Raw genomic sequence first — 12,796 nt, 5'->3', positions numbered from 1 at the left:
GGCCTGGTTACCTGTAACCTGTCTTCCTTCCACCTCCTAGGGATAGCCCACTTTCCCAAATGTCCGACTGCTAACCTCTTCATTTTCCCACAAAAAGCAAAGGAGTCCAGTACAGAGCGGTAACGTTTATTAGGAAGGAGGGATTCAATTTGACTTCCACATCACACACACCAGAAATAGACTGTGACTGTCGTTTCTAAGAGGAAGGAGGGCGGGCAGAGAGCCTTGAATCCCAGGGGATAGGCAGCTTCAGCTGGGCAAGGCAGTGAGTATGGGCTTAGGGTGGATAAGGCCACTGTTCACCACCCCTCCAGTGAAATTTAGTGGCTCAAATACTACTACCTACCCACACCCAGCCCCACAAAAGCCAACAGCCTAGTAGAAGGCTGTGTGCTCTAGGAGACACTGGGGCTATGGTGGGTGGCGGGAAGGGAGGAAGGATGTCTTGCTATCTCTTGCTGTTCCTCCGGGTTTCCTTGCCGTTACTAACAGGGTTGCTGGACGGGCCCGAAGGGCCGGCAGGTGTGTGGTTGGGCTGGCTTCGGGTAATTCGGGTGCTGGGGGGATGCGAGGGTGCGTGAGGGGGGTGCGGGCCACCACCAGGGCCTGGTGGGGCACTCAGTCCATTTCCGTTCTGGTTCTCAGAGGCTAGCAGTGGGAGAAGGGAAAGAAACACAGGAATTAGAGAACTAAGGTAGGAGAGAGGTCCAGCCCCAAGGCCTCCCTCCCGCTCCCAGAGAGGAGCACGGTCTCCATCAAGCATAGCTGCACGTTCCTGCCAACTGGACCAATTGCGAGGAGTGGAGGTTGTATGCACGGAGCCCCAGAGAAGCCTCGAGTAATCATTTGGGAAGTTGCTACATGAGCCCTAGTGTGGTATTTTTCTCTTTTATTCAGCTTTGTATCAGGGAGGTCAGACTTAGAATTCGCTGTTTAGTTCTACTCAAGGACCTCTTTATCAAAAGTCTTTGTAAAACTGGAGAAGCATGGGTAGGGGAAGGGCCCGAAATTTCTGTGTTAAAATGTAAGAAGGATCTTAAAAAAAAAAAAAGGGTGGTGGGTATCACAATGATACACACATTTTCATTTTGGAAAATCTAGGTCAGAGTGAGCAAAACAATGATTACTCACACCCCCCAAATAATAAGTAACATTTTTGTGGGTAGCTTACATGTTTGATGGGAGCCAGGTGTGTGAGATGATCTCCCTGAGTGCCCACAACAGTGCATATGACTAACCTTGCCGCTCCCACAGTGTTACCGTATGTAGGACTATCTCCTTCATAGACTACCGGCTCCTAAAGGCAGGTGCTGTGTCTTATTCCTTGGCAATCCTCCTCTAGACATCCTGGCTAAGTGAAGATAGAGGCCTGCCTCTCATATGCATAGGACACTATGAACCCTACATGCGGTAGGAGTCATAGGCTAGTGGTTCTCCAACCACATCCCTGCTTAAACCCGGCTGCTCCAGACTAAGACACCTGTAGCCAAGAGGGAAAAATAATGCCTTTTCCTCAATTCACAGAAAACGTTAGGAGAGTATATAGAAAGTTAAGTTTTCATGCCATCCATGTTTTTTGTTAAGCCTTTGTACCTGTCAGATAACCAAGTGAATAAACATCTGGCAGATGAATACGAGGGGCCAACAGGCTTATGTGTACCTTATTTAAAATGCTTTTTACAAATATAGAGTTATGGAGACCCGAAAATATATGTCATATTTTCCATTGAAAACATGATGTTGGGACACCTGGGTGGCTCAGTCGGTTAAGTGTCTGCCTTCAGCTCAGGTCATGATCCCGGGGTCCTGGGATCGAGTCCCACATCAGGCTCCTTGCTCAGCGGGGAGCCTGCTTCTCCCTCTGCCTGCTGCTCCCCTTGCTTGTGCTTTCTCCCCTGCCCCCGATAAATAAATAAATAAAATCTTAAATTAAAAAAAAAGAAAAGAAAACGTGGATGCTGATTTTTGTGGTGGAATTAAATGTTATTTCATGATGTGTCCAAAAAGCCACATGACCCTGGTGGTTCTGACACAAACAATTCTGAAAACCATGGCAACTGGGGGTGTAGACACAGACTGAGGAAGGGCAGAAGCAGCCCGGAGCCTAGTAACACAGGGAGAAATCTAAGGCACGGATCAGAGGCAAGAGACAGCCAAATCCCAGGGAGTACTAGGGTCAGCTGGGAGAGGACCCAAAAGGAAAAAAAGAGCAGTAAAAACCCAGTTCCTAAGGAAAAGTGAGGGGATGAAGGAGATGATGTTGGTGAGTGATTCTAATCAAGAGATCAAAAAGCAGGGGCTTGAAGTATAGGAGATGAAAGAATCATAATCCTGAGGTCCAAGGTGTAGAAGAAGGGTCTTTAGTTTCAAGAAGAGTGATGACCCTAAAAGAGAACTACTTGGTGCTCTAAAAGCTATACCGTGTGGACTCCATGTTAGGTCCTATATATCCATATCAGAACCGTGGAATGAACTGAAAGGGCAAGGCGAAAAGGGCAAGGACCCTCCAAAGCAGCAGAGAGAAACAAGCTGGAAGGAAGGAGTGCAATCTTTGCAGAGAGACTGTTCTCATTTGTGTCCTTGAGTGGTAGTGACACAAGAATACCAGAAGTCTATCAGTGATAGAAACAGGTCCCTAAATCTTTTCCCCACAAGGACTTGCAAAAGAACGGGGAGAAGAACTAGGTGGATGGGGATACACTGAGGGAAGAGAAATTGGGATGAAGGCAATGCATCTTTCCAGGCTGGAGAGAAAAGGGGAGCTAGGAGAACCAGCGGCTGGAAGGGAACAGGTGTACCTGGAGAAACGGCAGGGGGTCCAGTGGTAGGCTGGGGAGCCGTAGGGCTGCTGTCGTTCTGCAACTGAAGGCACAAATTAAATACTCAGACTTTGCTCTCCACCATGCTTCTTGGCCTGACCTGCCCTCCTTCCCTACATCGAGGCCATGGGACTCACCGTCTTGTTGGGTGCCTGCTGGGCACTGTACTCTGGGTTTGGCTCACTGAAGTTAGGAACCTCGGAATAAACCATACAGAATCTGCAAGGGGAGAAATTGGCTAAAGCCTCAGACCCAGTCTCTGGGCCACTGCTGGAGGCCTCAGAAAGGTCCAGATACAAGACACAGACTGTGCACCCTTATGCTGCCTCACTGCAAACCTTAAACTTACCCCCTTGGCCTGGTGCTTCTACATTCCCACCCCCAAGACACTTACTCTCCAATCTTCTGAAGATCACCCCCACGTCCAGTGTACAGTGTCAGACAACCTTTGAACACTGAAGCGTATCTGTGGGGGCACAAAAAAGTAGGATTCAGAATACTCAGAAGAGTCACAGGGGCTGTTAACTCTTAACTCTACCCCCTTGGCGGTTACTGCCCTTGGATAACCAGGAGTAACCAGGAATTACCCTTTGGTGAGCCGAATAATGTCTCCAGGCTGGATCAGGTTGCCCACGTCGTCCCAGACAGAGATATTGATGCTGCCTGTTTTGTCTGCCACTTTGCAGGTCCGAACCTCGTGCCCGTCTTTTGTCTTGGTCACCCGGCCTGGAGGGAACAGATAAATGTTGGGGCGGGTGGGAGGAAGAAATGGTCAGAGGGATGAGATCTAGATACTGGTGGGGCGAGGGGGAATGGAGGGACAGCACCATGGAGAGGGCCCTGAGTGGAAAGAGGCCCAAGTGGCCCTGGAGGCTTGGATCTGGTGAGTTCCATCTACCCTACACTCCACTACAACTCTCCAGGCCAGGGTCTAGGAGAGATTGGGTGTGAGCAGTTTCTTGGGGTGCGCCCTGACACCCCTGTAGCTAGTTAAGTGCGGAGGTGGTGTTCTCCCCCTCCGAACCCCCCCCAACCGGGAGAAGCCGCGCAGGGGGCCCACCATCCCAGAATAGCCACCTGTCTCCAGCACAATGAAGATGAGGTTCAGATTCTTGAGCCCGGGCTTGATATCCTTCACGAAGGTCTCCGTCGTCATGCTGCCCGAGCCTCGGCACTACACTAGAAGGGGGAAAAGGGAATGAAGGCTCAAGGCTTGGAGTCTTCGCCCCCATACTCCACTTCCCAAGGCCTACCTACCACTCTAGGCTGGGGTCAGGCAGCCGCAAATCCTCTAATTCTTCTAAAAGGTAAGAAACGAACTTCCCCAGGAGCCTCCAACTTCAAAATCAGAATTTGAGGGTCTCTGGATAGGCTGCTTCGGGGCTGAAAGGCCCCGTCCCGGGATGCTCTTTCAATCTCAATCCCCAAAGTCGAGGAGCTGACGGAGACGGGGGTAGGGAAACTGGTGCAGATCCAAGGAATGGAATCTTACTCGCCAAACCTTCCCGAACCCTCATCCGGACAACCCAGGACTCGGTCCATCCCCTCCCCCACCCACAGCCCACCACCCACCCAGCCAGCGGGCCGGACAGCGCACGCCGCAGAGCCGCCCGCAGGGGGAGCCACAGGCCCCGCCGCCGCCGGATGCGCCCGGTGGAACGCGGGAGTGCGGACATTCCCGTAAGTTTCCGGTTGGCCTCCTCCGACCAATCAGCACTGTCCCGACGCGCCCCGCCGCCGGCCCCGACTCAGCCAATCGGGGCCCAAGATTCACGCGCCGCGAAAGGGGCGGATTTTAAGTATTAAAGGAACCCCGCAGATGGTTGGCGCTGCGAGAAAGATTGACCACCAGGGGGGCGCCTCGGGCCCAATTTTCCTTACTTGACTGGGAGACAACACCTAGGCTCCAAGATTTCATTTCTAAGACGTGACTCTGGAAAAAGGGCCAGGGGTTTTGGAAGACGGTGGACAAAAGTCTGAAACACGCTCAGCACTTCACTTATTTTCTCGACAATTTTTAAATATGTAATTCCCTTTTGCAGACAAGAAAACGTAAGTTATATAAAAAGCAGTGCTTAGCACGCAGTAGGCACAGTTTCTTCTTTTCCCACTGCTATAACCCTTATCTTTATTCCTGACTTGGGGTCCTCATCTTTAATGCACTACCCAGCTTCGTCAGGGTTTTGGAAAAAGTAGCCTTCACACCAGAGGCCGACCCACCCTTTTTGGAAGAATGGAACCAGGGCACAGAGGACAGCATTTGCATTAGTCCCTTTCAGAGTGTGAAAGGCACCTCTTCCTAATGCACTTATCTCCCTAGATCCCAGGGTCTCCCCCGCCCCCAGAGGATTTAACAGAGGAGGCCCGAACCTTTAGTTCCCCTGGGGACTTGTTAGGAACTCAACAAAAGTTTCTATTTCTGTAATGTTGTGTATAAACCAGTTACATATATACAAACCACAACCATTTGTTTAGCGAATAGCCATAACAAATACTATTTAATATCAGATTAGCCTAACAGGTCATGTAGTAATGTCTTGGCTTGATTATTTCCTTACCTTCCGGAGCGCTTTAGGCTCCGCCTTGACCTTCCTCGGATCCCAGGTTCTCTCCCGCCCACACCCCCAATTACGGTGTTATATCCTAAGGAAATCAAAGCATAACGTAGGAAGAGGGACATCTTATCTCCCCTCCCCTTAGATGTTTCAGGGAACTCTAGGAGCGTCCGGAGAGCCATCGTAGATACAGCAGGAGTGCCGCTAGGAGAGAGGCGGGCAATCCGTTGGGCACCCTACATCAAAGCTTTGCGGCTAGACACTCCCCCATTCTCCACCCAGTGGTCGCCCTGTAGACTACAGTATCCACTCCCGTGACTATGAGTCATAGGGTCGGGAGGCTCCGGGATGCTGACCACCGCTCTGGAAACAGGAGATGGCAGGTCACACTGCAGGTCAGCCTCCTCGCAATGATCTCGCACCTCACCGCATCAACCTTAGGAGTCGGGACTCGTACGCCCCTCCAAAGCGAAGTCTAGCCCTCCCGGGAGTCGGCCTCGGGCTCCGCCCCCTACATTCACGCTGGGAAGAACATAGAGTTCTCCCTCCCAAATGGCTATATGGTCCTAGTTGGGATCACAAAGATTTCCGGTGTAGAGAGGAAGCCCGGGTAATCGTCCCCCCTCCTCGTTGGTCGCTCTTGGCTTCTAGTCTAGATCCGAGTTAAACAAAGAGGCGGAGTTTGGTGACGAACTTCCGCCGGGTTGCGTAGCAGCGGTGGGCGGGGCAAGGGACCCATCTCACAAGGCGACGAGTGGTTGGAACCTTCTCTCGCCTTCCCCTTCCCCTTCCCCTCCCAGGATAGGCTGGGACCCGGCACCGGAGCTATCCCGTGGCCGCTGCGGCCTCAGCTCCAGCCGGGCCGGGGTACGGAGAGTCCAGACCGCTTCCAGGGCGGTGCGTACTGCGCCTGCGCCGACTCCCACCTAAAAAAGGGTGTGGGACGGGAGGGCCGATGTCCCACGGGGATTGGGGCGGGGGTTCAAGATATTGGAGGTCAGGAGAAGGGATAGGAGTAAAGATGAAAAATGGAGGAAGGGAGCAGGAATAGGGAGGAGTCCGGAGGTGAGAAAGGGGCGCTGGAGGGTGGGTTGTTGGGGAGGTACATTGGAGTAGTGGAGTCTTAAGTGCGGGAGGGGGTCTGGGCTGACTGGAGGACAGGGAGGAGGGGACCTGGGGCTACAACGTGGTGTTTAAATGGGCAGTGACGACGGGCTGGGAGGGGAGGGAGGGAACGTTCTGGGGGCTAGCCTGGGCAGGGGCGGCGGAATCTGAACCCCCGCCCTCGAAGCGCCATAGCTTGGCTCCTCTCCCGTGCCTTGTCTTTGGCAGCCTTGTCTTCCTCCTCCATTCCTTTCCCCCCCTCCCTCTCTCACCCCTCCTTGAAGGAATCTCACATTCCTTACATCCCTTCCTTGGCGTTGCAGCCGGGCCCTTTCGCAGGCTTCACACACCGGAAAGCCTTCCCCAACCCAGAACTCTGCGAAATTGGGGAATGGGGAGGAGGGGGCTGGAGAAGGAGCAGAAAGCTGAGAGAGGTGAGAGTGTTTTGCCCGGGGGACTGACAGACATCTTCCCCATTCAGAAACTGACTTCATTCTCCGTAATAGCATCTGTGGCTGTTGAAGGAGCCACTGTTCATGGGGACTGGGCTGTGATAGTGATAGTTTAACCACTTCCTAAACAGGTGGTTTTAGGGTCTGACAATAGGGCAAGAAGCTGATAGGGTTGCTGGTTGGTAGTTTTCCCCCAGATGGGAATGGGGTAGACTAGTGGTAGTCAATCTGAGTGATGTGATAATATTACTACTCTGTGTGTCCGCCTGACTGTGTCTGGGCCTGGTTCCTGGTAATCGAAAAGGAACAAGCTCCTTTCAAGCATTTCCTCACTAGCCTTCAGTACTCTAAATTTATTTTGCATTTTATTACTACAAATATCTTACCTGAAACATAGCTGTATTCAGTATGTTTTCACATTTATTATGTTTTTGACTTTCAAGGACAACATATAAGGTAGATAAAGGCAGGTATCTTCCCTACTTGTCAGGTGAAGACATTGAAAACTGCAGAAGAGATACATGGCTTGTTTAAAGTCCTACAGTTGGCAGAGCTGGGACCAGAACCCAAGTCTCCTGACTCCTGGTCCTCCTCTCAGTTGAAAAATCCTGTTTTCTTCTGGCTAAGGGAACATCCCAGCATGGGCAAAATTCTGAGTCTGGAGCTTGTCACTAGAAGACTGAGCATAACCAGCAACAGTGGTTCCTGGAAGCATTTCATGAAATACAGGTGCATATGCCAGACTATGGGGAAATAGGGTGTTGTCAAAATGGAAACAGCATTATAGTCTTCTCTGTGTTATGGATGAGGGAGAAACAACTCCCTCGCTACCCCCCAAAGAGAAAGTGTGTCTGACATTGCGCCTTCATCTCTCTGGTTAGTTTAATAATATTACACTAAACGTGTTGTGGCTGATGAGCATAGGAAACTAATGAGCATGTGTACAGGACTCAGAAGATGAAATGGTCTCAGTTTTATGTGTAAAAATGATCCTCATCATATTGCTTTGTAACACAGCCCTTAATTTGTTGATAGCCATGTGATGGGGAGGAAACGAGTTTGAATAGTTACTATTCTCCTGTGTAGTATTGAGTAGATCTCACAGCACTCTTCATCTGAAGCCTTGTCCCCCTTTACTTGGTCCTATTCTTTTGGTAATGATAGTCTAGTCAGCCTAATCATACCTCTAGTCTTCCCAGTCGCCCACTTGGGAGTGATTTCCCATTTCACTGCCGCCGCCTCCTCCTCCTCTTCTTCTTCTTCTTTATTTTATTTTATTTATTTATTTTTTAAAAGATTTTATTTATTTATTTGAGAGAGAGAATGAGAGACAGCACAAGAGGGAAGAGGGTCAGAGGGAGAAGCAGACCCCCCGCGGAGCAGGGAGCCCGATGCGGGACTCGATCCCAGGACTCCAGGATCATGACCTGAGCCGAAGGCAGTCGCTTAACCAACTGAGCCACCCAGGCGCCCCCTTTTTTTTTTTTAAAAGGCTGATCCCCTCAGGAGTATTTTCTGACTTGGGAAGTAGAATCACACCTGTACGAATTCTTGAGTATCTTCTCCTTATGAAGATATTTTCCAGTTTGGAGGCTAGGATTAGAATTCTTTTTACATGACTTCAGTCATTTATGTGAAAGCATTTGGGAAACATCAAAGCATCATACTGTGCATGTAAGCTAGCACTGGTCTCTGCATTGTGTAGCCACAGATCTGGAATCATTGACATTGCTTGTGGTTGTGTGCACTGAATAAGAAGAATCTTTTTCTGTCTCAAACAGCTGTTCTTCTTTACCTTTTTCCTTGTTCCTTTCTCTGCCTCTCTCAGCTGTGTTTGAATATCCTGGACTGTGTGTGTATGTGATTCCTTAGCCAGTGATCTCGATCTTTAGAAGGCAGTCCTGTGGCCCTAGCCCTGAAACCTGTTGCCCTTAATGGAGTCACCTCATCCTCCCCAACCAGCCGCCAGATCCAAGTCTGTCTAGTCTCCCTGCCAGGTGGAGGTAGTTCCCCTGACTCACCCTTTTCTACCTTGTTCCTATTAATAGAGTGCTCCTGATTGTGACATCACATCCATCCCCTTGGCGATGGAGCTTGTCACTAGGAAGGAAGACTCAGTCGGACAATAGCCAACAAGATGGGTTACTGGGAGCGTCTCCTGAGTGGCACTGAGTGGAGGCCTCAGGGGGTTGGAGCCTTGTGAACAGGGAACCTACCCCCCAACACTTGGAAGGTAAAGAGCCTTGATTCAGAATCCCGTTTCAGGCTTCAGGTCTCTTCTCAGCCTATCTGGATTCCCTCTGCTTTTGAAAACCTGATTCTTAAGATTCTTCTGCATAAAACTTTCTCTCATTAACCCACATCAGTCTGTTCTTCTATGCATATTTACGTCTGACAGTAACTATTAACTTTTACTTGTTGGTAAATTGCTCAGTCAATTTTATGTCTTTTTATGTGTTTTATGTCTTGTATACTCATTGGGCGCAAGCCTACACCTTAGTTTGAAGACAAGGATTGTGTTTTCTGTATCTTTTATACATCTCTACTGGCAAAGGGGCTGTGCGTAGACGATGAAGTTGAAGTTTAGGGCATCCACACAAATAGTGCTTGCAGTTGGTGACTAAGTGGGAGGTCCTTGCTGGCCTTTAGGCCTGATAGGCCTCACTTCAAGTGTTAAATGAGTTCTTGAGGAATTGTGTACCCTCTGGATTCTTCTGTAAATTGAACCAATTAAAATGTGCTAAAGAATTTAATTTAATTTTAAAAATTTTATTTATTTATTTTTTTTGATGAGAGAGAGCATGAGCCAGCGGGGAGGGGCAGAGGGAGAGAGAGAGAATCCTAAGCAGGCTCCATGCAAAGCTCAGTACAGAGCCGGATGTGGGGCTTAATCCCACGACCATGAGATCGTGACCTGAGTTAAAACCAAGAGTCAGACACTTAACCAACTGAGCCACCCAGATGCCCCCTAAAGAATTTTAATTTTAAAATCCCCTGTGGTGGGGCGCCTGGGTGGCTCAGTCGTTAAGCGTCTGCCTTCGGCTCAGGTCATGATCCCAGGGTCCTGGGATCAAGCCCCACGTCAGGCTCCCTGCTCGGTGGGAAGCCTGCTTCTCCCTCTCCCTCTCCCCCTGCTTGTGTTCCCTCTCTCGCTATGTCTCTCTCTGTCAAATAAATAAATAAAATTTTTTAAAAAAGTAAAATAAAATTCCCTCTGGTGGGGCACATGGCTGGCTAAGTCAGTAGACCATGCGACTCTTGATTTCAAGAGGCTCTTGATCTCAGGGTCATGAGTTCAGGCCCCACACTGGGTATAGAGCTTGCTTGCTTGCTTGCTTACTTACTAAATAAATAAATAAATAAATAAATCCATCCATCCATCCATCCCCTGTGGTAAATCCAGCATGGATCCTAGCATTCTAGAATTAAACAATCTTTGGGGCATTGTATCCCACCCCCTCCTCTCATAAGTGAGGAAACTGAATTCCTCAGAAGTTATTTTTCTAAGAGAAGTAGTGACTTCAGTCTAAGGACTCTACTGCTTAAATAAAAAGACCACTTCTTTTCTTTATTTTTTTTAAAGATGTTATTTATTTATTTAACAGAGAGAGCAAGCACAAGCAGGGGGAGTGGAAGAGGGAGAGAAGGCTCCCTGCTGAGCTGGAAGCCCAATGCAGGGCTTGATCCCAGGCCCAGACCTGAGCCAAAGGCAGACGCTTAACCGACTGAGCCACCCACCCAGGTGCCCCAAGACCACTTCCTTTCACTTAAAAAGTCAAGAGAGTTGCCTAAAGAGAGCAAGGTCAGTTAGTGGTAAAGCCAGGATACCTTCTATAATCTAATTACCCCCTAATTTAGCTATTTTTGTTTTATATGCTGAATCTCAGAATCCTGCAATTTGTGGAGTACCTCAGAACGTATGTAGTCCAAGATGCTTCATTTCTTGTGTGGTAAGGGAACTGAGGCCCAGAGCAGTTAGGTCACTTGCCCAAGGTCACACATTTCGTCAGTAATAGAGCTAGAACTGGGTCTCAAGTTTCTGGATTCCCAACTATGTTTCCTTTTTTTCCATATCTGTTCCTTCATTGGGAGATTTGTAATGAAATGTGAGACCCTTCACCAGTTAATTTCTTCACTATGTTGAAATTCCTGGAAGTCACCTGTTTCCTTACATTGGAGCAGGTTATAGGATTGAGCCCTGCATCAGGCTCCCTGCCCAGTGGGGAGTCTGCTTCTCCCTCTGCCTCTGCCCCTCCCCCCGCTCATACTCTCTCTCTCTCACTGTCTCTCTCAAGTAAATAAAATCTTTAAAATTTAAAAATTTAAAAAAGAGAGAGACCAGGTGCATGGTTTGCACATCTGTACATGGGTTCAAGAAACCCTGAATAAAAAGGAGGATAAATGTTCAGGTTCCTTTACAGTCTGTTTTGAATTCCTGGCTCTCTCGAGGGGTAGACCAGAGAAAGCAACTTCAACAACAAGTTAAAAGGGTGTAGAAAGGGATCTGAGAAAGCTCTTGCATTTTATGATAATAGTGACGAGAACTATAGAGAGAGAACCCAGTGTAACAGTAAAGAAAATAACATAATTACCTTGTTGAGTTCTGGCCTACAGAAAAGAAGGCTGGAAATGCAATCTTCAGGTTGGGTTTGGGATGTTCAAATCAGGGAAGTTGGCAGAACAGCCTGAAGGGACACCTCAGTGCTACTTTAGTTCAGCTCCCCAATTTGAGTGAAACCTTCGAAGGCCTTTTTCTTCTGTTCTACGACTCAAGGAGAATATCCAGGAAACTGTGCTTCTGGTGGTTATGGTCACTGGCTGTGACTCTTGAGGTCCCTGTGGTTTCAGTTTTATTAAAGCTTCTACCCCCAGGGCAGTGAGTAGTTGAGTTCTTGTGAGGCATCCCCCTTGGAATGATAACCTGCTCCTGTGACAGCCCCATGGCAGTGTTGAAAGTCCCGGAGAGCCGAAGGAATAATCAAGGAGCCTAGCCCATCAGGTTGGCGGTCTGCCTAGGGGTTAGGACAAGGCCGACCAGAGAGCTGGCTTCCAAGGTTGTATATGACATTTGTTTCCCATAGATGACAAATAGGGAATACCCTCATCGGAATATAAATCTAAATTTCCCCTTAATTCTTGAGGCCGTACCCCTGAAAGAATGCAGTTGTGTAAGAGTGGATAAAACAGGAGAATCTCTAATCTGATAAAGGGGGTTTTGATTTAGAAAGAACAATGCCAAGGTGCCTGGCTGGCTCGGTTGGAGTGTGTGACTCTTGATCTCTGGGTTGTGAGTTTGAGGCCCCCACTGGGTGTAGAGATTACAATCAATCAATCAATAAACAAACAAACAAAAAACTAGAAAGAACAGTGCCCAGCATCTCTGTAGTTTTGTAAATGCTGACTTTATGGTGGGAACCTTACAGTTCTTAACCCTGACTAGTGGCTTCCCACTTAACACTGACTAGTGGCTTCCCACCCCCTCTGGCCATCCCTTTGCCAACAGAGACAAGTTCTCTGCTATTTATTTTGGGAAATGAGATCTGAGACCCCATTAAGATAAGTTTCACAATTTGTATTCCTCCTTTTTTTTTTTTTTTTAAGGTTTTATTTATTTATTTGACAGAGAGAGGCACAGCGAGAGAGGGAACACAAGCAGGGGGAGTGGGAGAGGGAGAAGCAGGCCTCCCGCCGAGCAGGGAGCCCGATGCGGGGCTCGATCCCAGGACCCTGAGATCACGACCCTAGCCAAAGGCAGACGCTTAACGACTGAGCCACCCAGGCGCCCCTAAAGATTTTATTTTTAAGTAATCTCTGAACCAAGCACCCCTAATTTTTTTTTTAAGATTTTATTTATTTAGGGGCACGT

General features: G+C 48.7%; 2 protein-coding genes across 7 annotated transcripts in view; one reads left to right on the top strand and one right to left on the bottom strand.

Annotated features, from left to right (window-relative positions):
- Positions 1–105: 105 nt before the first annotated feature.
- On the bottom strand, positions 106–5,581 carry NABP2 (nucleic acid binding protein 2). Of its 3 annotated transcripts, none has more exons than XM_031036376.2 (7): positions 5,378–5,581; positions 3,897–3,998; positions 3,407–3,545; positions 3,214–3,285; positions 2,957–3,038; positions 2,799–2,862; positions 106–648 (listed from the first exon to the last, which is right to left on the bottom strand). In XM_031036376.2, the coding sequence occupies exons 2-7, from the start codon at positions 3,973–3,975 to the stop codon at positions 449–451; spliced, it is 636 nt and encodes a 211-aa protein (XP_030892236.1). In that variant the 5' UTR covers positions 3,976–3,998; positions 5,378–5,581; the 3' UTR covers positions 106–448. The 3 variants fall into 3 exon arrangements, with proteins under 3 accessions (XP_030892236.1, XP_006741069.1, XP_006741070.1); XM_006741006.3 differs by lacking the exon at positions 5,378–5,581 and adding an exon at positions 4,392–4,499; XM_006741007.3 differs by lacking the exon at positions 5,378–5,581 and adding an exon at positions 4,077–4,385.
- Positions 5,582–5,750: 169 nt separating this feature from the next.
- The window catches only part of RNF41 (ring finger protein 41), a 22,911-nt gene continuing 15,865 nt past the window's right edge, over positions 5,751–12,796 (top strand). The window contains exons 1-2 of one of the 4 annotated variants that reach the window (XM_081821860.1): positions 5,751–5,769; positions 8,979–9,163. The gene's annotated coding sequence lies outside the window, so the exon portion shown is untranslated. Of the gene's footprint in view, positions 5,770–6,093; positions 6,272–6,304; positions 6,440–8,978; positions 9,164–12,796 lie in introns of those variants that run through there. The other 3 variants (XM_081821858.1, XM_081821859.1, XM_081821861.1) reach the window with 3 other exon arrangements.

The sequence above is a fragment of the Leptonychotes weddellii genome, chromosome 5, assembly GCF_054177405.1.
Source record: "Leptonychotes weddellii isolate Sample4059 chromosome 5, ASM5417740v2, whole genome shotgun sequence".
Taxonomy (NCBI): domain Eukaryota; kingdom Metazoa; phylum Chordata; class Mammalia; order Carnivora; family Phocidae; genus Leptonychotes; species Leptonychotes weddellii.
The sequence above is the reverse complement of the archived record's forward strand: the minus strand, read 5'-3'. Positions and strand labels throughout refer to the sequence as shown.

Coding starts and splice junctions, on each gene's coding strand:
- NABP2 (XM_031036376.2), bottom strand. CDS start 3,975: ATGACGACGGAGACCTTCGTGAAGGATATCAAGCCCGGGCTCAAGAAT. Junction 3,039..3,213: donor GATCTTCAGAAGATTGGAGA/GTAAGTGTCTTG, acceptor CTCCCCTTGCAG/ATTCTGTATGGTTTATTCCG. Junction 2,863..2,956: donor AGCAGGCACCCAACAAGACG/GTGAGTCCCATG, acceptor TTGTGCCTTCAG/TTGCAGAACGACAGCAGCCC.